The sequence below is a fragment of the Carcharodon carcharias genome, chromosome 18 (genome assembly GCF_017639515.1).
Source record: "Carcharodon carcharias isolate sCarCar2 chromosome 18, sCarCar2.pri, whole genome shotgun sequence".
NCBI lineage: Eukaryota > Metazoa > Chordata > Chondrichthyes > Lamniformes > Lamnidae > Carcharodon > Carcharodon carcharias.
The window spans coordinates 68,108,031-68,132,144 of record NC_054484.1 but is presented as its reverse complement, the minus strand read 5'-3'; the positions used below and the strand labels follow the sequence as shown (position 1 = coordinate 68,132,144).

At 45.7% G+C, this 24,114-nt stretch overlaps 1 protein-coding gene across 5 annotated transcripts; it reads left to right on the top strand.

Annotated features, from left to right (window-relative positions):
* Window positions 1-6,559: 6,559 nt before the first annotated feature.
* Window positions 6,560-21,315, top strand: tiprl (TIP41, TOR signaling pathway regulator-like (S. cerevisiae)). 5 transcript variants are annotated; one of them, XR_005945790.1, is made up of 9 exons: window positions 6,841-7,775; window positions 12,289-12,408; window positions 13,151-13,330; window positions 13,707-13,806; window positions 14,087-14,218; window positions 14,779-14,848; window positions 17,764-17,859; window positions 19,721-19,783; window positions 20,472-21,315. XR_005945790.1 is itself a non-coding variant. In XM_041210783.1 (8 exons), the coding sequence occupies exons 2-8, from the start codon at window positions 12,305-12,307 to the stop codon at window positions 20,631-20,633; spliced, it is 837 nt and encodes a 278-aa protein (XP_041066717.1). In that variant the 5' UTR covers window positions 6,560-6,829; window positions 12,289-12,304; the 3' UTR covers window positions 20,634-21,315. The 5 variants fall into 5 exon arrangements, 4 of the variants coding, with proteins under 4 accessions (XP_041066717.1, XP_041066720.1, XP_041066718.1 ...); XM_041210783.1 differs by lacking the exons at window positions 6,841-7,775; window positions 14,779-14,848 and adding an exon at window positions 6,560-6,829; XM_041210786.1 differs by lacking the exon at window positions 14,779-14,848 and having other exon boundaries at window positions 6,847-7,030.
* Window positions 21,316-24,114: the final 2,799 nt, after the last annotated feature.

Below are 24,114 nucleotides of genomic sequence, written 5' to 3'. Positions count from 1 at the left end.
GGAGAACGGGGTGAGGCGGGGGGAGAACGGGGCGCGAAGGGTGAGAGGCGGGAAGAATGGGGTGAGAGGGGGGAAGAATGAGGGGGAAGAATTGGGTGAGGCGGGCTGAGAACGGGGTGAGGTGGGGGGTGAACGGAGAGAGAACGGGGTGAGGCGGGGGGAGAATGGTGGTGAGGGGGGGAGAATGGAGTTGGGGGGAGAATGGGGTGAGTGGGGGAAGAATGGGGTGAGAGGGGGAAGAATGGGGTGAGAGGGGGAAGAATGGGGTGAGAGGGGGAAGAATGGGGTGAGGGGGGGAGAATGGAGTGAGAGGGGGGAAGAATGGGGTGAGGCAGGGGAGAACGGGGTGAGGCGCGGGGAGAACGGGGTAAGGCACGGGGAGAACGGGGTGAGGCGTGGGGAGAGCGGGGTGAGGCGGGGGAGAGCGGGGTGAGGTGGGGGGAGAGCGGGCTGAGGCGGGGGGAGAGCGGGGTGAGGCGCGGGGAGAACGTGGTGAGGCGCGGGGAGAACGGGGTGAGGTGCGGGGAGAACGGGTCGAGGCGCGCGGAGAACGGGGCAAGGCGCGGGGAGAACGGGGTGAGGCGGGTGGAGAACGGGGTGAGGTGGGGGAGAACGGGGCAAGGCGCGTGGAGAACGGGGTGAGGCGGGTGGAAAACGGGGTGAGGCGTGCGGAGAACGGGGTGAGTGGGGAGGAGAACGGGGTGAGGCCGGGGGAGAATGGGGTTGAAGGGTGGAGAGCGGGGGAGTACGTGGGAGAAGGCGGTGGGGGGGAGAACGGGTGTGAGGGGGGAGAAAGGGGGGAGAGCAGGGGAGTAGGTGGGAGAAGGCAGTGGGGGGGAGAACGGGGGTGAGGCGAGGGAGAACCGGCGGGGGGAGAAGGGGGTTGGGGGGGAAAACAGGGTGAGGCAGGGGGAGGGCGTGGGGAGAATGGGGTGGGGGGGGTAGAATGGGGTGAGGGTTGAGAACGGGGGTGAAGTGGGAAAGCGGGGGGAGAACGGGGGGGAGAAAGCAGGGTGAGAACGGGGGTGAGGAGGGAGAACGGGGGTGAGGGCGGTGAAAGGGGGGAGAGCGGGGGGTGTGGGGTGGAGAAGCGGGTGGGGGGGCAAACGGGTTGAGGCGCGATGGGGGGGGAGATGGCGGTGAGGCGGGAGGAGAGTGGGGGAGAAGGGTGAGGGGGGACGAATGAGGGGGAAGAGTGAAGGGGAAGAGTGAGGGGGAAGAATTGGGTGAGTCGGGGGAGAACGGAGGGAGAACGGGGTGAGGCGGGAGGAGAACACGGTGAGGCAGGGGGAGAGCGCTGTAAGGCGGGGGTGAACACGGTGATGTGGGGGGAGAACGCGGTGAGGTGGGGGGAGAACGCGGTGAGGTGGGGGGAGAACGCGGTGAGGTGGGGGGAGAACGCAGTGAGGTGGGGGGTGAACGCGGTGAGGCGGGGGAAGAACGCGGTGAGGTGGGGGGAGAACGGGGTGAGGCGGAGGGAGAACGGGGTGAGAATGGGGTGAGGCGTGGGGAGAACGGAGGGAGAACGGGGTGAGGCGGGGGGAGAACTGGGTGAGCCGGGGGGAGAACTGGATGAGCCGGGGGGAGAACTGGGTGAGCCGGGGGGAGAACGGGGTGAGGCGGGGGGAGAAGTAGTGGGGGGTGGTGGGGAGAGGGGGAAGAATGGGGTGCGGGGGGCAAGAATGAGGGGGAAGAGTGAGGGGTAAGAATTGGGTGAGGCGGGGTGAGAACGGGGTGAGAATGGGGGCAAGGGGTGAGAATGGGGGCAAGGGGGAGAATGGGGGCAAGGGGGGGGAGAATGGGGATGAGGGGTGAGAACGGGGCTGAAGGGGGGAGAACGGGGGGAGTAGGCGGTGGGGGGGAGAACGGGGGTGAGGCGGGAGGGAGAATGGGGGTGAGGCGGGAGGGAGAATGGGGTGAGGCGGGGGGTTAACAGGGGAGAAGGGTGAGGGGGGAAAATGGGGGTGAGGCGGGGGAGAACAGGGTGAGGCAGGGAGAGAATAGGGTGAGGGGGGAGAATGGGGGTGAAGCAGGGGAGAATGGGGTGGGGGGGAGAATGGGTTGAGGGGGGAGAATGGGGTGAGAGGGGGAAGAATGAGGTGAGGGGGGGGAGAATGGAGTGAGGGGGGGGGGAGAATGGGGTGAGGGGGGGAACCATGGGGTGAGAGGGGGGAACAATGGAGTGAGATGGGGAAGAATGGGGTGAGATGGGGAAGAATGGGGTGAGATGGGGAAGAATGGGGTGAGGGGGGAAGAATGGGGTGAGGGGAGAAGAATGGGGAGAGCGGGGGAACAATGGCGTGAGCGGGGGAACAATGGTGTGAGCGGGGGGAACAATGTGGTGAGAGGGGCAGTATGGGGTGAGAGGGGGGAACAATGGGGTGAGGCAGGGGAGAACGGGGTGAGGCAGGGGAGAACGGGGTGAGGCAGGGGAGAACGGGGTGAGGCGGGGAGAGAAAGGGGTTAGGCGGTGGGAGAACGGGGTTAGGCGGTGGGAGAATGGGGGTGAGGCGGGTGGAGAATGGATGTGAGGCGGGGGGAGAATGGGGGTGAGGCGGGGGGAGAACGAGGGGCAGTATGGGATGAGGGCGGGAGAATGTGGTGAGGGGGGGGAGAATGGGGTGGGGGGGAGAACGGGGTGAGGCGGGGGGAGCACGGAGGGAGAACGGGGTGAGGCGGGGGGAGAATGGGGTGAGGCGGGGGAGAACAGTGTGAGGCGGGGGGAGAACAGACGGAGAACAGGATGAGGCGGGGGGAGAACGGGGTGAGGCGCGGGGAGAACGGGGTGAGGCGCGGGGAGAATGGGGCGAGGCGCAGGAAGAACGGGGCGAGGCGGAGGGAGAACGGGGTGAGGCAGGGGGAGAATGGGGTGAGGCGTGGGGAGAACGGAGGGAGAACGGGGTGAGGCGGGGGGAGAACAGGGTGAGCCGGGGGGAGAAGAAACGTGTTGCGGCGGCGGGAGAACGGGGGGAGAAGGGTAAGGGGGGGGAGAGGGGGAAGAATGGGGTGCGGGGGGGAAGAATGAGGGGGAAGAGTGAGGGGTAAGAATTGGGTGAGGTGGGGTGAGAACGGGGTGAGGCGGGGGGGAGAACGGGGTGAGAAAGGGGTGAGAATGGGGGCAAGGGGGGGAGAATGGGGATGAGGGGTGAGAACGGGGCTGAGGGGGGAGAACGGGGGGAGTAGGCGGTGTGGGGGAGAACGGGGGTGAGGCGGGAGGGAGAACGGGGGTGAGGCGGGGGGGTGAACAGGGGACAAGGGTGAGGGGGGGAAAATGGGGGTGAGGCGGGGGAGAACAGGGTGAGGCGGGGGGAGAATAGGGTGAGGGGGGAGAATGGGGGTGAGGCGGGGGGAGAATGGGGTGGGGGGGAGAATGGGTTGAGGGGGGAGAATGGGTTGAGAGGGGGGCAGAATGGGCTGAGAGGGGGGAGAATGGGGTGAGGGGGGGAGAATGGAGTGAGGGGGGGAGAATGGGGTGAGAGGGGGGAACAACGGGGTGAGAGGGGGGAACAATGGGGTGAGAGGGGGGAACAATGGGGTGAGGGGGGGAACAATGGGGTGAGATGGGAAAGAATGGGGTGAGGGGGGAAGAATGGGGTGAGGGGGGAAGAATGGGGTGAGAGGGGGAAGAATAGCTGTGAGCGGGGGAACAATGGCGTGAGCGGGGGGAACAATGGGGTGAGGGGGGGAAGAATGTGGTGAGAGGGGGGAAGAATGTGGTGAGAGGGGGAGTATGGGGTGAGAGGGGGGAAACAATGGGGTGAGGCAGGGGAGAATGGGGTGAGGCAGGGGAGAACGGGGTGAGGCGGGGGGAGAACGGGGTTAGGCGGTGGGAGAACGGGGTTAGGCAGTGGGAGAATGGGGGTGAGGCGGGTGGAGAATGGATGTGAGGCGGGGGGAGAATGGGGGTGAGGCGGGGGGAGAATGGGGGTGAGGCGGGGGGAGAACGGGGCGCAGTATGGGATGAGGGCGGGAGAATGTGGTGAGGGGGGAGAATGGGGTGGGGGGGAGAATGGGGTGAGGCGGGGGGAGCACGGAGGGAGAACGGGGTGAGGCGGGGAGAGAACGGGGTGAGAACAGACGGAGAACAGGATGAGGCGGGGGAGAACAGTGTGAGGCGGGGGGAGAACAGACGGAGAACAGGATGAGGCGGGGGGAGAACGGGGTGAGGCGGGGGGAGAACGGGGCGAGGCGCGGGGAGAACGGGGCGAGGCGCGGGGAGAACGGGGCGAGGCGCGGGGAGAACGGGGCGAGGCGCGGGGAGAACGGGGCGAGGCGCGGGGAGAACGGGGCGAGGCGCGGGGAGAACGGGGCGAGGCGCGGGGAGAACGGGGTGAGGCGCGGGGAGAACGGGGCGAGGCGCGGGAAGAACGGGGTGAGGCGCAGGGAGAACGGGGTGAGGCGGGGGAGAACGAAGGGAGAACGGGGTGAGGTGGGGGGAGAACAAGGTGAGCCGGGGGGAGAACAGGGTGAGGCGGGGGGAGGGGGTGGGGAGAATGGGGTGGGGGGGTAGAATGGCGTGAGGGTTGAGAACGGGGGTGAAGGGGGAGAACGGGGGGGAGGGGGGAGAACGGGGGGGGAGGGGAGAGAGCGGGGGGAGAAAGGGGGGTGAGAATGGGGGTGAGGGCGCTGAAAGGGGGGGGGAGCGCGGGAGGTGTGGGGAGGAGAAGGGGGTGGAGGATGCCAACGGGGTGAGGCAGGGTGGGGGGGGAGAATGGCAGTGAGGTGGGAGGAGAATGGGGGAGAAGGGTGAGGGGGGAGGGGGGAAGAATGGGGGAAGAGGGGGGAAGAATGAAGGGGAAGAGTGAAGGGGAAGAGTGAGGGGGAAGAATTGGGTGAGGCGGGGGGAAAACGGATGAGTCGGGGGGAGAACGGGGTGAGAACAGGGTGAGGCGCGGTGAGGCGGGGGGAGAACGGAGGGAGAACGGGGTGAGGCGGGGGAGAACGGGGTGAGGCGGGGGAGAACGGGGTGAGGCGGGGGAGAACGGGGTGAGGCGGGGGAGAACGGAGTGAGGCGGGGGAGAACGGAGTGAGGCGGGGGAGAACAGGGTGAGGTGGGGGGAGAACAGACGGAGAACGGGATAAGGCGGGGTGAGGCGGGGGGGAGAACAGGATGAGGCCGGGGGAGAACGGGGTGAGGCGGGGGGAGAACGGGGTGAGGCGGGGGGAGAACGGGGCTAGAACGGGATGAGGCGGGGGGAGAACAGGGTGAGGTGGGGGGAGAACGGAGGGAGAACAGGGTGAGGCTGGGGGAGAAAGTGGTGAGGCGGGGGGAGAAAGTGGTGAGGCGGGGGGAGAAGTGGTGGAGGGGTGAACGTGTTGCGGCGGGGGAGAACGGGGTGAGAAGGGTGAGGGGGGAGAGGGGGGAAGAATGAGGGGGAAGAGTGAGGTGGAAGAATTGGGTGAGGCGGGCTGAGAACGGGTTGAGGTGGGGGAGAACGGAGGGAGAACGGGGTGAGAACGGGGGAGAATGGTGGTGAGGGGGGGGAGAATGGGGGTGAGGGGGGAGAACGAGGGTGAAGGGGGGAGAAAGGGGGAGAGTTGGGGGAGCAGGCGGTGGGGGGAGAACGGGAGTGAGGCGTGGGGGAGAACGGGGGTGAGGCGTGGGGGAGAACGAGGGTGAGGCGTGGGGGAGAACAGGGGTGAGGTGTGGGGGAGAACGGGGGGTGAGGCGTGGGGGAGAACGGGGGTGAGGCGTGGGGGAGAACGGGGGTGAGGCGTGGGGTGAACAGGGGAGAAGGGTGAGGGAGGAGAATGGGGGTGAGGCGGGGGGGAGAATAGGGTGAGGGGGGAGAATGGGGGTGAGGCGGGGGGAGAATGGGGGTGAGGCGGGGGGAGAATGGGGGCGAGGCAGGGGGGCAAATGGGGGCAGTATGGGATGAGAGCGGGAGAATGCGGTGAGGGGGGGAGAATGCGGTGAGGGGGGAGAATGGGGTGAGGGGAGGGGAGAATGGGGTGGGGGGGAGAATGGGGTGGGGGGGGAGAATGGGTTGAGGAGGGGAGAATGGGTGAGAGGGGGCAAGAATGAGGTGAGGGGGGAAGAATGGAGTGAGAGGGGGGAAGAATGGAGTGAGAGGGGGAAGAATGGGGTGAGAGGGGGGAAGAATGGCGTGAGGGGGCAGAATAGGTGAGGGGGCAGAATGGGCTAAGGGGGACAGAATGGGATGGCGCTGAGAATGGGATGGGGGGGGGGGGGTGGGTGAGTCGAGAATGGGTTCGGGGGTGAGATGGCTGACAATAGGGTGGGGGAAATAGCCAAGTGGTTATGGTACAGGGTTTGTAACCCCCAAGATCAAGAGTTCAAATCTCCCAATGGCAAACTATGAAACAGTGAGAATGGAGTGGGGATGGGGATGTGAGAATCGGGTGAGGCGGGGGGGCAGAATCGGGTGAGAATTGGGTGGGGGGTCAGAATGGGCTGGGGGTGGGGTTGGTTGAAAAAGGGGTGGGTGAGAGGGTGTAGGGTAATGTGTGGGGAAACCTGGTGATTTTATTGGCTGATTTTCCGCAGGTTCTTCCTCGACTTTGCGGCTCCCGGGACACTTTTCCCCGTCGGATTGCAGTGAAATGCCTGAGTGAGGTTCTGGCAGTTTTTGTGACTGGCTGCAATAAACCAGGGCTAGGAGGTTTGAATTTGAAACCTTCTCTTCGGGAACCTGCCGGGCCGGGAGAAACTGTCCGTCTCCCGCCCAGCCGCCCAGAACCTTCCGGGTGAGGGCCCGGAACGATTAGCGGGTCCCGGGGATTGGGGGACCGGAATTGAGACGGACTGGGGCCTAGGAAACCCGGAGCAACGGCGGCGGATCGGCGTCGGAGTCACCAGCGGAGGCCGGTGAGGGGAAGAGGGAGGATCAGGGGGTTGTTGCGTGGCTGTGGTTGAAATGGGGTGAGAAGGTCCGGGCCGGATGGAGAGAGGGGGAGTTGGGCAGGTCTGGCCGTGGGCAGAATGAGCAGTGGATGGTGAGAGAGGAGAGGGAGAGAAGCTGCTGCTTCTGAGAGAAGCGATCAGTGAGGAGGGAAAGGCTTGGAGAAGGTATAAAAATTACGGGCCGGTCGGTTGGTTGGAAAATGAAAATAAGTGGAAGCTGCAGGCAGGGATAAATTGGCGTTTGGGTGTAACGTTGAACTGCAACCACGAGCGCACTGGGGTTTTAATCTGCCACGTGGATGCTTTTATTTCATGGAGAAGTTTAAAACATTTCAAGTATATGTTTAACCTACTAAGAGTAAATTGTTCCTGCAAATTGAAATGCTGCCACAAAGTAGCTTTTGGTGCAGGGCCTGAAATAAACAGCAGTAACTGACCATTCACTGCTCTGCCAATACATGAGAGAAAAATGCAGGAATTATTGGCCCAGATCTTCTGGTCTCCAGATCGTTGGGACCCCTTGGAAGTCCCAATGCACTGTCTCTTGTGGGAACTGCCCAGGAAGTTTAAACTTCTGATGGGTAATTCTCCGAGTCCCTGGAACCCTCCGAGAAAGTCTCCAACTCTGAGTTAGAGTCGGAAACTTCAGATGGTTCCTATTCATTTGCCTGAATAGTTATCCAGAAAATGATAGAAAAATCCTAGTCTAACGCCTGGGTAACTATTCAGCTGACCACCCACAACCCCCCCCCCCCAAAACAACTTCCGTCCCCGTCACCCCACACCCACTACCACTGCCACCACCTGGCTACTGCACGGATTCCCTTTGCTGATGTCTCCGAGGTTTCCTGCACTGACTGAGTTCTGCAGGATCCTCCATTTGAAGATTGGCCCAAAAAACCAGAGGAAAGTAAGTAGATTTTTTTTGATCTGATCAGGGTTGGAAATTTCTGATCCTGATTGGAAAATTTAGGCCATTGTCTCTGGTTTTTATCAGTGGCGTTGATGGGATGTTCATTGACTGGTCAGTTGTTTAATGTCTTGTATCAAACTGGTTGTCAACTGGTAGGCAATGATTTCATTGCAGCTGTTACCCAGAAATTTCAGTGTCCTTTGTAAATGAACTATCTTGGGTTCCATTGTTTATTGAAAGGTGATCAAATTACCATATTGTTCCATTCAGACTAAAAATATTAGATCTATTTTTAAGATATTACACCAAAATGGAAATACACAGCTAGAAATGAGTAAATATATAAAAAATACTGATCAGCTTAGAAGGGATTACTCTTTAAAATGTACTTTTACACAGCTTGATAACTGCAAGATTATTAGATGAAACAGTTTTGTAGAATTCACTAGATAAATGCTGCTTTGTGCACAACATATTTGGATGATTGGCCCATTGTTCCCCTGTAATATCTTTCTAATTGATTTGGTCGAAGTATGAGTTTAGCTGAGTAATATACTTGAGCATTCCCATCAGATGTTAGAACTGTGCTAAGCCAGGAATTTAAATTTAAATTCAAGAAATTATCAGAAGCAAGAATCACTTACCATGAGTACAAAAAATTAACTCAATATGGTGGTGAAACTAGAAGCTGAATCACAGTTGGAATTAGCTAAGCAGTGGGAGCAGGAAGGGGATGTTATGGTCTATACATGAGTTAAAAATACTCAATCTGAAGACTTGGAAAGAGAGAAGCAGGCACAAAGCTGAAGAAAAAGAGCACCAAATGCAAGACACAGTGGCAGCACAAGTAAGAAAGAGAAACAAAAACAGAAAATGCTGGAAAAACTCAGCAGGTCTAGTTGCATCTGTGGAGAGAAACAGAATTAATGTTTCGAGTCTGTATGATCCTTCTTCAGAGCAAGTAAGAAAGAGCTTTTGCTTGTAATGTCTTTCATAATCTCAGGATATCACAAAGGACTTCACAAATAATAAATTAATTTCAAAATATAGTCACTGCAGGGAATGTAGGGAAGCACAGCAGCCGGTTTGTGTACAGCAATGTTCGACAACAGTAATGTTAAATGACACGATATTCTATTTCAATGCTGTTGGTTGAGGATTTAATTTTTACTAGGATATCAGGAGAGCTATCTTGCTCTTCCTGGAATAGTGCCATGGGGTGTTTTATCGCATCACCTGAAGGGCAAATAGAGCCTTGGTTTCATGTCTCATTTGATAAAAAGCACCTCCAACAGTGCAGCCTTGAGCTTCTCACTTGGGTGGGAGCAACTGAACTAAGGTTAAGCAAAAAGTCACAGCACATGCATGTGTCTGAAGAAACCGTTAACCATAAATATACAGATAAGAAAGAGGAGAAACCGCACTAGCATATCTTCAGTTTATGCCAGACAGTTTAAATTACAGACCTATGAGTTCGTTCAGCTATTAATTTTTTATCAAATCTCTCACTTATTACAAGTGCTAAAGAAGAGGATGACTTTGGTGTCTTAATGGCTTTTGAATTGTTAGTGAACTGTTATGAGTGGGGTAGGACAAATCTCAGTGAGATGCTAGTAAAATTCTTCTTAGTTTTTTACTAGATGAAAGTACAGTGTCACTGATTTTGAAAATAATAGATGTAAGCATAAATTCATAGTTATGGAAAGTTCAGAACAACAGTAACAAGACTGTTGATAGAAATGAACAATGCATTTAAATCGTGGTTAAAGAAAGAAAATGTAAGGACTAATGAGGAATCGTGTGCGTCAAAATTAATAGATCATTTTCTGGAAGTAGTTCCAGAGTTTAAAAAATATGGTTTCTTGATTGACACCAGGATTCAAAAGTCATAATGTCAAGCAAGCTGATCATTTTGTGGCCTGAAGAGGCATGAGAACAGATGGGCTAACAGAGCCCTCATGACAATCAGTTGGATAAGGGTTTGCCTAACCATGAGTTTGACTGTAACACTGGGATCCAAGAGCTAATTCATTGAATAAACATCCAGGGGTGACTCGGGCAATTAACATTCCATGTGTAGCAAAGTAGGACACAAAATAAATATTTGTCTACATTGGACTTGAGGCATGTTTGGGGAGATGGAATATCTTTGCAAGATCTGGACATGCTGCAAACTGCAAGAGACAAGAAGCTGCAAAAGACACTGAAATTCTCCCACAATGCAATTGTGAATTAACAGCCTGCATCTGGCTTGTGGAACACTTTGGGATACTCCCTATTAGAAAGTAGGATGGGAAGGTGCTTTATGCCTATGGCATTTTATTGGGGGAGAAAGTAATCTCTAACTGAAATGGCATTAGATGGTCCATTTTGAATAAGCGAATATATAGTTGGTGTGTTGGACACACTACCTGTGAAATACTGCTGAGGAATCATTGAATCTTAATGTGAAAATAGATTGTGCCAGGTAACGGGGAAATAGAAAAGATTGGTGGATAGGGGCCCTCAGGTGAAGGCCCAGTGGTGGAATCTGACTGCTGTGTGTCAGAGTAAAGGCTGTCACGTTCTCGGTCCGCAGTAAAGCTGTAGGTGGGGGAGGCACCTCAGAAATTCTATACGAAACTCTTTCATTCCCTAATCTTCTGGTTACCAACCTATGTAAGTAATAAATTTTAAAGAGTAACCCGTTGTTTAGTGTTTACTGGCTGTGTATTTCCACTTTGTTGTAATACCTTGAAAATATATCTTCTTAGTTTTAATCTGAATGTAACATCATGCTATTTTTATTACCTTTGAGTAGACAGGAGAATGTGGGTATCCCACATGGTTTCCACTGCAACACACAGTAGCTTGCATTTATATTATGCCTTTAATTTGGAAACATGCCCCGAGACATTTCACTGTGATAATACGAAAATAATTTTTTGAGCTAAAGGTGGAAATATTAGCATGGGTAACCAAAGGCTTGGTCAAAGAGGTAAATTTTAAGAAGGGCCTTAAAGGAATAGAGTGACCTGGAGAAGCAGCAGGTTTTATGGAGGAATTGCAGAACATGGAGCCTCAGCAGCAAAGGTATAACTGGCAATGGTGGTGAGAAGGGCATGGGAAATGTACTAGAGATCAGAATCAAAAGAAAAGATTTGAACATGATCAGAATCTTAAATTGGAGACATGGAGCCATTGTAGGTTAATGAGGACAGGGTTCATGGGTGAATTTAATTTGGTGTGCATTAGGATATGGGCAGCAGAATTAAAAAATGATAAATTCAAAAATAATAATTCATATGAGCCATTCTGGAACACAGGCAGTTTTTGCTTAGTGCTAGGCTGGCCTATGAGGATATGGCAAGAAATTCAAAGTTTATTTTTAACTAGTAGCCTGTAAAGTCGCTCACGGTGAGTTGGCGGTTGAAAGAGCTAATGCCAAGGTGAAAGGAAGGGTGCCCATTGTTGCTGAATGGATTTGGAAAGAATTTTAAAAGACTTGGACAATGAAATAAGTTTTGTTCATTTGTTCAAACTTGCCAAGAATTAATCAGAATTTTTTGAGTGATGGAGACTTGCTTGTTTGATGATTTTTTTCAAAACTCAATTTTACATAAATAATGTTTTCTTCATCCACAACTGTTAGGTAGAGAAATTAAAGTTGGCGCTTTAATGTGTATTGTATGTAAATAAAGCTATACATGAAGAGTGTTGTAGTTACATAAATAATTTCTTGAATATGGTTAGAAACATTGTCTTTCCTTTCAAAGTTACTTCAATTAAAGTTAAAAAGGTCATGCTTTATCTTGCTCTTATATATCCATACAAATAAAAAAGCACATTCACAATTTGCAGTTTATTTTTGTGACTACTAATGTGAATTATGCTTTGCGGTCCTAATATTGGCTTCTTTGTATTCAGTTTTCTTCGCCACAGTCAGCAATGAAAAAGGCTAAGAGGAATAGCACAGGCAGTGTTTGAGCATTAACCTGTAAAATATCCTGTGAAAGGCCAGTCAGTCAAAAAAATGTGTGATGTCCCTTGTTCTGACATAGCTCCAGAATGTAGCAGTAATTGAAAGCAAAGGCCAGCTTTACAATACATACTAAGAGTTGTCATGTAGCGTGCTTACAAAGAGTGACACCAACATATTACGGAAGTTGTCGTTTGATTGAGACTCTTTATTTAGCTGACCTGGTTGAAACTCTGCAAAGCCCAAGTCGTGTTCTATGATGTAACTATTAATATTTCAGCAATCATAGTTTACAGACTTCAAAGCTATTTCAGAATGTTTATAGAAATGTCCCTTGGGACACCTCAATGCCTACAGTATCCCGTTGTCAATGAATAAATTTCTTAGCAATAAATAACTGAATATAAAAGCGATTTCTATAACACAGCATTTGTTTATAATCTTCAATCTGAAGGATTTTAGAGATCAAAGATACAATTATCAGTAACACTGTCCCTAGATATACACCATAATTGAGGTGATTTATAGAATTAACTGAATGTTTTCTCTTAGGTGACATTTGACCGCTATGACAACACACAGTTTCAAAAACAGCAAACAAGAATTTAACTTTGGACCATGGAAGCTAACTGCCAACAAAAGCCATATTATGAAATCAAAGGATATTGAAAGGTATGAAATTAGTTTCTTTGCTTTTTAAACTGAATTTATTTGCTATAAATATGGCATTTGCTGCTATTTTTATCTTAATGTGCAAACATGTAAATACTAAATTACTGCTCCTGGATCAGGATAATTAAAAAATTATCAAAATTCAAAAATAATAATTCAAAAAAATGTGGTGCCCTATCATCTGCAATACTTAAGAAATCTATAAGTTTGTCTGTAACACTGTACAAAATGGTCCTGATCTTGTATTGCCTTAACATTATATGGTTGATGGTTCTTCAACCTGCTGAAATTTGAATCCAAGTTCAAGGTGACTGGATCTTTTTAACTCATGTATATTAATTTTTCTCTTAGATACTTTCACTTCCTGATTATCAAAGCTAGAATTTGAAGTTGACCTGTCAGCTTGGATTGAAATTGCCTAAAGTTGATATAAACTATCCCCTATTTCTTAATGGAATAATAAGACTTAGGATACAGTGTGAAAAATTATTTTCATAGAAGTTTAGCCATTTTTGATGAATTTAGTAGATCTTACTCTTAGGGAATGGAATTTGTGTTGTAATAAATTGATTAGTTCTATTGCAACCATACATTTTTTTTTTAGTTTACACTTGAATGTAAAATTAGATCTTTCAGCTGATTGGTGAGGCTGTTGCTGATTGTTTAACATAGGTTAAAGTACCTAAATGGATGTTGTCTTTCCTAATGATTTCAACTTTCCCCCGACTGATTAACCATACAGGCTAGCTGAGGAAATGAAGATGCATTCTCTTCCAGAGATGTTGTTTGGTGATAATGTCTTAAAGGTGCAACATGCTGGAGGATTTGGAATTTCATTTAATGCTACAGATGCCTTAAGAACAGTGGATAATGGGCATGGCACAGTGAAAGTGGCATGTGCGGAGGCATGGCAGGAGAGTAGGTGAGGTCAAATATCTAAAGTGTAAAATCTATCCTTTAGTTTAGTAGGTGAAATCCATAAATAAGACCTAATGTTTTTATTTGTTACTAGGATGATGCTGATTTTATTGTTCAGATATTGTATTAAATATAACTGAATTTAGCCTTCCAGTTACTGTTTTTCACAGGTATTCAAATTAATTTTCAGAGACTGCAACAAGTACTATTATATTTGATTTTAACTTTATTAATTGAACAATTTCCTAGTCAAATATGGTCTTTGACTACCTGCTGGGATTATCCTAATTTTGGGATGAGTTTTGCCTGACTACAGAATGCGTAAGAAAGAGCAAGTTCTACATAATAAATTTCAAATTAGGTATTTATTTAAATCTTAGGGCTGATTCCGAACACTCAAAAGAAGTTGTTAAACCCTATGACTGGACGTTTACTACAGACTATAAAGGAACATTACTTGGTGATGAGTTAAAGTTAAAGGTAATTTGTGAAGACACTGATTTTAATCAAATTAATTTTTCTTGATGCTTAAGGCAGTTTTATTGATAAGCGGTTACATGCAATGGTTGTAAACTTACTCGGTAATGATGTGAACCATCAAAATGTTATCGAATTTCTGGACTCATTGCCTTTTTATCACTGACATTCTAACGTGATACAAGGATAATCATATCTATTTAATGACAGCTTTGTTTCTTTATACAATATTACATAGTCATTCCTTAGCTGGCTGAATGATATATATTCATCTCTTTTGTAGGTTACTCCCACAACTGAACGTATAGATTTAGAGAAATTGAAAACAAGAGAGCAGATCATGTACTTTGAAGAAGTTTTATTGTTTGAAGATGAACTTCATGATCATGGCGTTTCCATGCTCAGTGTAAAAGTGGTAAGATGGATTATCTGGCAGTTCTCATACAAAAGTTGTTTATGATACCATCCCTATTTTGAAAGCTCAAAATAGGTGTACATTGGGTTCCCCAGAGGTCAGTACAAGGACCATTGCTTTTCTTGATCTATATTAATGACCTGGACTTGGGTGTACAGGGCATAATTTCAAAATTTGTGGATGACACAAAAATTGGAAGTATTGTGAACTGTGAGGAAAATAGTGATAGACTTCAAGAGGACATAGACAGGATGATGGAAAGGGTGGACATATGGCAGATGAAATTTAATGCAGAGAATAAAAAATTGGTACATTTTGGTAGGAAGAACAGGAGAGGCAATAAAAGACAAAGGATACAATTCCAAAATGGGTGCTGGTGCAGAGGGCTGTAGGAGTGTATGTGCATAAATTGTTGAAGGTGGAAGGGCAGGTTGAGAAAGTGGTTAATAAGGCATCCAGGATCCTGGGCCTTATAAATGGTGGTATAAAGTAAAGAAGTTATGGTGAACCTTTATAAAATGATGGTCTGGTCTCAACTGGAGTAATGTGTCCAATTCTAGGTATCACACCGTAGGAAGGATGTGAAGGCATTGGAGAGGGTACAAAAAACAATTATGAGAATGGTGCCAGGTATGAAGGACTTCAGTTCTGTGAATAGATTGGTGAAGTTTGGGCTGCTCTTCTTAGAGAGGAGATTTGATAGACGTGGTTAAATCATGAGGGGTCTGGACGGAGAAGATGGGAAGAGACTGTTCCCATTGGTGGAAGGGTCAGGAACCAGAAGACACTGATTCGAGGTGAATGGCAAAAGACCCAAAAGCAACATGAGGAAAAACATTTGTGCAGCATATGGTTCAGATCTGGAATGCACTGCCTGAGAGTGAGCAGTAAGCAGGTTCGATCATGGCTTTCAAAAGCGAATTGAATACTTATCTGAAGAGAAACAAACTGCAGGGATTCTTTGGGGAAAAGGCAGGGAAGTGGGACTAGTTGGGTTGCTTTTGCAGAGAGCCATCTGTGCTGTACTATCCTGTGATTCTATGAATGGTTGTCTATTCTACAAAAGTTGTGGCTGTTTTTAGCCCCCAATTTCTCACCCCAAACACATCATGAGAAAGTAGTAAAATAATTGCTTTGTCAAGTTTTCATACAGTAGCAAATCATATTACATCAGGCCAATGAAATAAATCATGCAGTGCAAGTATTAATTTAATTCCCCTTCATCCAACCCCTCTTTTATATTCTTTTGGTGCATTACTTATCCTGGTGATGTTTCGGTTCCTATTGTAATGGCAAAATGTCTGCTTTTAAAATGTGAACCAGCCAATAAATGTGGGCAAATTATTTGACATTGGGAGAACTGAACTCAATCCTGTCTACCAATGTGCATTTTATATTATGTATTATCAGGGTTCACTGGGACATTAATCATGATTCAGAGTGGGAGGCTCTTACTTGTATGCTTTCCCTTTCCCCAAGGCCAATTCTTGTGCTCCCACCATTGATCACAGATTTAATCTGTGACTTCTGCTTATACATGGTGTGATATACTGTGTTATCTATCATATAATCATACAGCGCCGAATCAGTCAGACCATCATCCTTGAGCAGGCTCTTTGAAAGAATTATCCAATTAGTCCCACTCTCCTGCTCTTTTCATGTAGCCCTGCAATATTTTCCTGTTCAAGCATTTTTCCAATTTGCTTTGGAAAGTTACTATTGTGTCTGTTTCCACCACCCTTTCAGGCAGTGCATTCTAGATCACAACAACTCACTGTAAAATATATCTTAAAACTGTGTGCTCTGGTTACTGATCCTCCTCCCAGTGGAAACAGTTTCAAATCATTTATTATCAAAATCCTTCATAATTTTGAATGTCTATTAAATCTGCCCTTAACCTTCTCCACTTCTAAGGAAACATTTCAGGTTGATGACCTTTTATTATAACAGGCAAAAGTTAGAGATATAACATGTCTTAAGCAAGAACTGAGGCAGGGAAGGGTTGGAAGGGAGAAAGATAGGAGAAGGACTGTGAGGCAGGAGATATTAAACGGCAACTAGGATGATGATGGTAAGGGAATAAGTAAGGAAAGATGGACCTACATGTGGTGTAAATGTGAAAAGCAGAATCATCGTTAACAGCAGCTGTGCAAAAACGAAAAAGAAAATCAGAAAAATGGTGGGATTTGAAATTATTGAACTTACTGTTGAGTCCGGAAGGTTGTAAAGTTCCACATTGAAAGTTGTGCTGTTCCTCAATCTTATGTTGAACTTCATTGGAACAATGAAGGGAGACAGGTCAGAGTGAGAGCAACACATCTCTAAATATTTCCTTTTCTGATGAGGTCATCAAACTGAAACATTAACTCTGTTTCTCTCTCCACATATTCTGAGCATTTCCAGTAATTTTTGTTCTGATAGAATTGCACCATCCACAGTATTTTGTTTTTATTCCTCATCCTTGTACCATTCTGGCAAATCTCCTCTTCACCCCCTCAAAGGTCTTTCTTTATTCTTCCTAAAATATGTGCCCAGAAATGGACACAGTACTCCAGCAGAAGTCTATTCAGTGATTTTATAAAAGTTTAGCATGATGAGAGATTGTAATCTTTTATTTATAAAGGGAGATAGTGGTGTAGTGATGATGTCATTGGACTAGTAATCAAGAGGCCCAAGCCAATGCTCTAGGGACTTGGTTCAAATCCTCAGGGCAGCAGGTGGAATTTAAATGGAATTAATAATGGAATTGAAAGCTGGTCCCAGTAATGGTGACCAGGAAACTATCATTGACTGTTGTTAAAAACCCATCTCATTCACTAATGTCCTTTAGGGAAGGAAATCTGCCATCCTTACATGGTCTGGCCTACATGTGACTCCAGACCCACAGCAATGTGGTTGGCTCTTAACCGTCCTCTGAAGTAGCCTAGCAAGCCACTTAGTTCAAGGGTAATTAGGGTTGGGCAACAAATGCTGGCCTTGCCAGGCATGCATCCCACATCAAATGGAAAAAATAAAAATAAAATGTGCTTTTTTTAATAGCTTTCCATTTATCTTTTCCTGCCCTGTCACTTTTTAAAGATTTATGGATGTTGTGTTTTCCCACTGAGTGATCTTAAGATGTCCTCGTCATGAATGAAACTGAAAACATATAATGATTGTGGTGAATAGCCTGATCAGGGGTGAATATTTTTTAAGTGCTATTTTAAATGAGGGCTGTATTTCTAAGAAAATAAAGGATATGGTGCCTTTATCGTTATTATACATTATTCAAAAAGATAACCAGGTGTACAGCTCATGCTTATAATGAAGGTTGTTTAAAGAACATCTGTTGTCTTCTATTGGAAAGATTGTAATTTTTGATGAGGTGCACCCACTTTAATTTCATTACCACAAAAACAGATTGTTGTGATTTTCCCATGTTTCTCAATACTGCAGCTCAACGTTTGAAACAAATTAAAGATTGTTTAAAGTTAACTTATCTTGGCTGGGGAAAGAGAGGCTAATGGACAGTATATTTGAATAACTAATTCATTTTTTTTTTCAAGAGAGTGATGCCATCCAGTTTCTTTGTGCTGTTGCGATTTTTCTTGAGAGTTGATGGTGTACTCATACGGACAAATGACACTAGAGTTTATCATGAGGTAATGATGGATGGTAGCTATTACTTTACCTAAATGTTGCATTATTACTGTGTTAATAAACTAAATAATTGATTATGGTATCATTCAGTAACTCTAATACATTCAGGTGAACTGCAATTTCAGGTTTGTACTATGCATAGTTATCATCCATTCTTATTCATCCTCCATTTACCCTTTGGATTTTCTATTCGGTAAAGATCACGAGGACATTGAGACTCTAGTTAGATGATCGTTACCAATCTAATACTGCATTTAAGGAATATAGAATAATTATAATTTGTTTTGCTACCCCTTCTATTAACATGAAAAGTCCCCTATTTTCAGCCTAATATGCAATAATTGTCGACACACAGATCCTGGAATTTACAGGATTTTTAACAGTAAATTGTCAGCTATCATTATCCCGCAAACCCAGATTAACATGGACTTCCTATAGTTGTGGTCAGTTATTCACTGCTCTGCCACAGGCTTTGCTGTGGACCTCCTTTTTCCTCCCCATCACCCCACCCAGAGCCAGCGGTCAGCAAAATCATCTGATCTGGGAAGAATACCCCCTTTTTTGCTTTCCTATCACTGTTAGAAACCCCATAAAAAGTTAAGTATTGTTCGTTGGGTTTTTAATGGGCAACTGAGTAATAACTACTGCTAAACAACTGATCTGACCCTGAAAATATAATTTTATATTTGTAAAATGTTGTTAAAAGTCTCTATGATTTATTACTAGATTTCTAAACTATATATCTATATTTTTTTTGTCCATGATATTTCAGTTTCCTACCTTAACCCCATATATATGTGTATGTCCCAATCTTGATTTATTAAATGTGATTGGCTGTGAGACAGCTTGATGGCCTTACTGCAATTTGATGCTGGAAATCCCCATTAAGCAATGCTAGAATCACTTGCACATCAAGAGAGTTAACATTCTTGCCAAGGAGATTGTTAACACCTTTGTGAAGCTCTCTTGGAGGGTTTGACTGCAAAATTTATGCTGTTTTTTCTGATCTTTATTTAACATTTCAACTCCAAAACTGCTATAATCTTATTTATTTACTAAGCCTCCACATACAAATAGATATGGCCTTTCAAATCATTTTGCTGTGAGTCTTTTGAGCAAGTGTTTTTTTTTGGTAATTTTGCTGCAGGGCTTGAAAGACTTTCTTTTTTAATTTGTAAAAGAAAATGACATTTTTAAGATACCCGCATATCCTTCTGGGTTTCTGGATTTTTTTCTTTCTGCTCTTCTATTGACTGTGTCTAACCTTGGCAAAGAGGTCCTGATAAAGCAGTGAAGATGAAAACCCTGGAATCATTTAAGAAACAATTCAAAATGGAGGGACTATTGGATTGTTCTGAATGGTTAAATCAAGATGGATTGAATATGATAATTATGAATAAGAGAGTACAATTTTAGAGTAGATTATATTATTTTAGGGAAAAATTAAGTCGTATTTTGCAGTTCTCAAAATTTAGGGACATTCTTAGCTCATACCTGAATTTAAGAAATAAAGTATTGCAGATGTTGGAAATATGCAACAAAACAGAAAATACTGGGAACATGCTGCATGTTGAACAGCATCTGTAAAGACAGAAAAAATGTTGACCTTTCAGGCATGACCCTTTATCAGAGCCCCTATACCTCAGCCTTTAAGGAACTGAAAAGAACATGTTGAAGAAAAAAATTGGATAGCACAAAAATGGAAGTTGAAACACCAGTGATGTTTTCTCCCTAGCAATCCAGACCCTACACTCTGCAGAGATAACTGGAAAAATACCATATGTACTTAAAAGTGAAGAATCATGAATATTCAAGTTGTATTATTTTTTAGTAAAGAAAAACATTTTCTTTTTTCTATCAAAGGCTAACAAAAACTACCTTCTGTCTGAATACAGCTCCCGAGAAAGTAATGTGTCAGCTCTTCAGGTAACTTTTTAAGTGTCTGGGATTTGCAACTGAATAAGTTAATTAAAAGATTACTAGGCATTTTGGAAATGCATCGTGTGTGAACAGATTGCAACAGTAAATTGCAAGACAGATTTTTTCCTAAGTCCTGTCCTGTTTTGATAATACTGATGAAATGATGGGTTGAGACTTAATTTCACATTTAAAGCAAAGGGAGCTTTGTGGGAATTACTTTGTGCGCTCATTTTAGTGTCCTAGTTTGGGAAGGTAATCCTCCTGCAAAGGATCCATTTGCAGATCTGTTGTAAAAACAATGGCACTTTGTGAGAGAGCACCATGGAGAACAACTGCTAGCAGCAGTTGGTTGAGTTCTTTATATGTTAGGAACTGACGTTTATTTTATGATTTGAACATTTGCAGCACGTTATAGCTTGGGCCAGTTTACAAATAAAAATAAACGAGCCCTGAAATTAAATTGTTGGATATTAGGAAAGGAATTCTTAGTCCCTTGACGCAATTCATTTTTTGCTATTTTAGTAGATATGTTAACCTAATTAATTTAAACTAGTTAGGTGAATTTATTAAGTTTCCACATGTTAGCATCACATAGTGCATTTTCAGGATCCTATTTGGGGGGCTGGGGGCTTGGGATGGAGATGTGTGTGTAGATAGTGCCCTGCACCTAATCAAATTCACTCTTGTGTTTCAGAACGTTCCACAGTATCTTTTTACTGACCCGAATGAAATCTCAAAGTATCTACCCCTGAAAAAGTTAATCTGTGAGAAGTTGGAATTCCCCGAGGATGTGGACAACACCACATTTGAAAATATGCAGATCTGCGTTGCAGGCAGAGAATCAAGACAGACGTGACATTCTGCTACAGAAAGAGAAGAGTTGTGTGCTCTTTATAAGGAATAGACTAGTATAATCTTTTTGATTTACTTTAGTAGCTGCCAGTATACTTCTGAAGAACTACTGCAGTGAATTTTGTCTTGTAAGAGCAGCAGCTAACATCCTAATAGCTGCAAAGGACTATTTATCAAAAACAAAATTTATTATCTGGCTTGATTTAATGATTCAGGCTTAGTTGTTACAGTAGAAGCCAAAGTATTGTGAGCAGTGCAGCTTTCAATCTGATTTTTATGTGCAAGTTATTGGTGTTTCTATTTTTTTTTGCTGATGAAATCTTGAATCTATTCAAGTTCTGAAACGACGGATGGAATTTTTAACTGGTTATTTGTAATTAAGGTGAAAATTAGTAGATATACAACAGGTAGATTGAAACAACACTATTCATAATGTGCTGGTAGTACTGGAGTATGTTTGGAACTGTACCATGCATTTGTACTTGTCTGTCACAAATGCAATCCCCTTGCATATCAGTAAATTATAGCATTTGTCCACATAAGCCAATATCACTTGCAGCCATTTACTGCAAGTTACTTTTGTGCAGTTTTGTATTGATGACCAGTCAATGTAAGCCAATAATGGATATCTTTAAAACAATGAAACTGTGTAAACTATAAAATCTAAATAAAGATTGATCTCTGAATAGGTCCACTCTTGAGAAATCTGAATTTGTTTACCTTATAACCAAGATTGATAAAATTGGCAAAATTTACTTTAGATTGAAACATGTTGACCTTTTGGTAAGTGAATTAAGTGGAAGAAACAAATAGAAACAAAATGCTGGAAACACTTAGCAGGCCAGGCAGCATCTGAAGAGAAACAGAGTTAACGTTTTAGGTCGGGTATTTTGACATAACTCTGTTTCTCTCTCCACAGATGCTGCTTGACCTGCTGAGTATTTCAAGCATTTTCTGTTTTTATTTCAGATTTGCAGCATCCACGGCATTATGCTTTTCGATTAGGGAGAAACAAATGCTTTAATGTACGTGCCATTTCTAGAGCAAGATTTAAAAATCTATCAGGAAATCTACAGCCTGAATAATGCATCATAGATTTCCTTAGAATTTATGAATAATTATATGTATGTATAACTGATGTATGGAATATTCTCTGTTGATCTCAAGATCTGTCTTCAAAAAATACAAAACCATCCTCTAGATGGTGTATAAATGATATTTCACAAGTGTTTGAGATGATGCAAAGGAGATTTACTAAAATGGTATCAAGGACCTAAGTTAGGTGGAGATACTGATGCTGGGGTTGCTCTCCCTGGAGCAGAGAATGATAAGACGAGTTTTGATCGAGGTGAATTGTTTTACTAGAGTAAATAAAGAGAAACTGTTTCCAGTGGCAGGAAAAAGGGTTGGTAACCAGAAGAGACTGATTTAAGATGAACCAGAGGCAAAATAGAGAAATGTTTCTTCTTATGCAGCAATTTGTGATCTGGAATTCATTGCCTGAAAAGGTAATGGAAGTAGATTCGACAGCAATATTCAAAAGGGAATGATCTAATTACATGAAAGGGAGAAATTTACTATGGGGAAAGAGCAGGGCAGTGGAATTAATTAGATAGATTGACCAAAGAGCCAGCACAGACACACCATCACTGTGAGATCATGGCTGATCTGTGACTAAAGTACATATAGCCACTTTTGCCCCATATCTTTTGATACCTTTGTCTAATAAAAATCTATCTCACAGATTTAAAATTAACAATTGATCTAGCATCGTCATTTAATGGGAGTTGGAGTGGAGCGGACCTGCAGGAGACATTTGGGAGTTGAGCAACACCTATAAATACAAACAGTGGATTGCAGAGCGGCCTGCCTTGCTGGGAATTGGAGCGGCACTTTCGCTGTTTCAGCTGCTGTGAGACAGCAGTAGGGGAGAAAAAGTAAAAAAGCAACTGTGACATCACAAGAAGCTAGTACGTTGATTGGCTGGTAAGTGTTCTGTCTAAGGGACAGTGTGTGAGAAACCAGCTTAGGACAGGTGAGTTCAGGTAGATCTATAAAAAAGAACTAGAACTTCAAAATAATAAACCAAAATTTGAAAACTTTAAAATGAAAATAAAACAAAGATTAAAAACGCAATAAAAATAAAAGTAATTTAAACATCTAAAACACATAGCTTTGTAGTTAAGAAGCATATAACCTTTAGTTGTCAGTGGTAGTAGCATTCGATAAACACAGTAAATTGTAGCATACATAGGAAGAAAGTAATTTAAGTAAATTAACTAAGTAACATAACACCTGTCCTGCCATTCTAACTTATGTTGCAGATGTGGGAGTTTTTGGATGCCAAGGCGATCCATGACAAACATATCTGCAGGAAGTGTAAGCAGCTTGAAGAATTTTGGATCAGGATTATTGATCTGGAAGCTGAAATGCAGACACTGCGCAACCTAAGGGAGGGGGAGAAATACCTGGATCCTTGTTCCAGAAGACAGTAACACCTCTTCGAAGAGGATCATCTGTTTTGGTCAGTGGTGAGGGACAGGAGGATGTGACTGTCAGTGAGGCAGGTAATGGGACCGAGCAGACAGTAGTGTAGGAACCTCAGACTTTGCAATTATCAAACAGGTTTGAGGTGCTCACAACCTGTGGATGAAAGTGAGGTCTGCAAGGTGGATGAATTGACTGGCCCTAGCACTGTGGCACAGAAAGCTGTTCAAGCAAGGGGAGAAAAAAGGAATGTAGTGGTAGTGGGGGATAGACATTGGGGACTGACATTGTTCTCTGCAGCAAAGAGTGAGAGCCCATACGGCTGTGTTGCCTGCCCGGTGCCAGGGTTTGGGACATCCGCTCAGAGCTGGAGAGGAAGGGAGGGGGAGGATCCAGTTGTCATGGCTCATGTAGGTACCAATGACATAGGTAGAACTAGGAAAGATGTTCTGCAAAGTCAGTATGAGGAGCTAGGTACCAAATTAAGAAGCAGAACCTCAAAGGTAATCTCTGGATTATTACCTGAGCCAATTACAAATTGGCATAGGACAAATAAGGTTAGAGAGATGAATGTGTTGCTCAAAGACTGATGTGGGAGAAGTGGTTCCAGTTTGTTGGACACTGGCATCAGTACTGGGGAAAGTGGGGGCCGTACCATTAGGAAGGTTTACACCTGAACCGTGCTGGAACGAGTGTCCTTGCAAATCGTATAACTAGGGAAGTAGAGAGGGCTTTAAACTAAACAAGAGGGGTGAGGGATCAAGCTTGGGTAAAGGTAGAGATTCAACGTGTAGAGTTTAGACAGGAGAGCAAAATAGTAATATGAGAAATGAGGGTCAGAGAATGGCAGGAAGGGACAGAGAGAAAAGGCCTAAGAATACATCAACAGTCAAGACTAGATGTTACAAAGGTGACAAAACTGAAAGCTTTCTATCTGAATGTGTATAGCATTCATAAAGTAAATGAATTGATGGCCCACATTGAAGTAAATATATGTG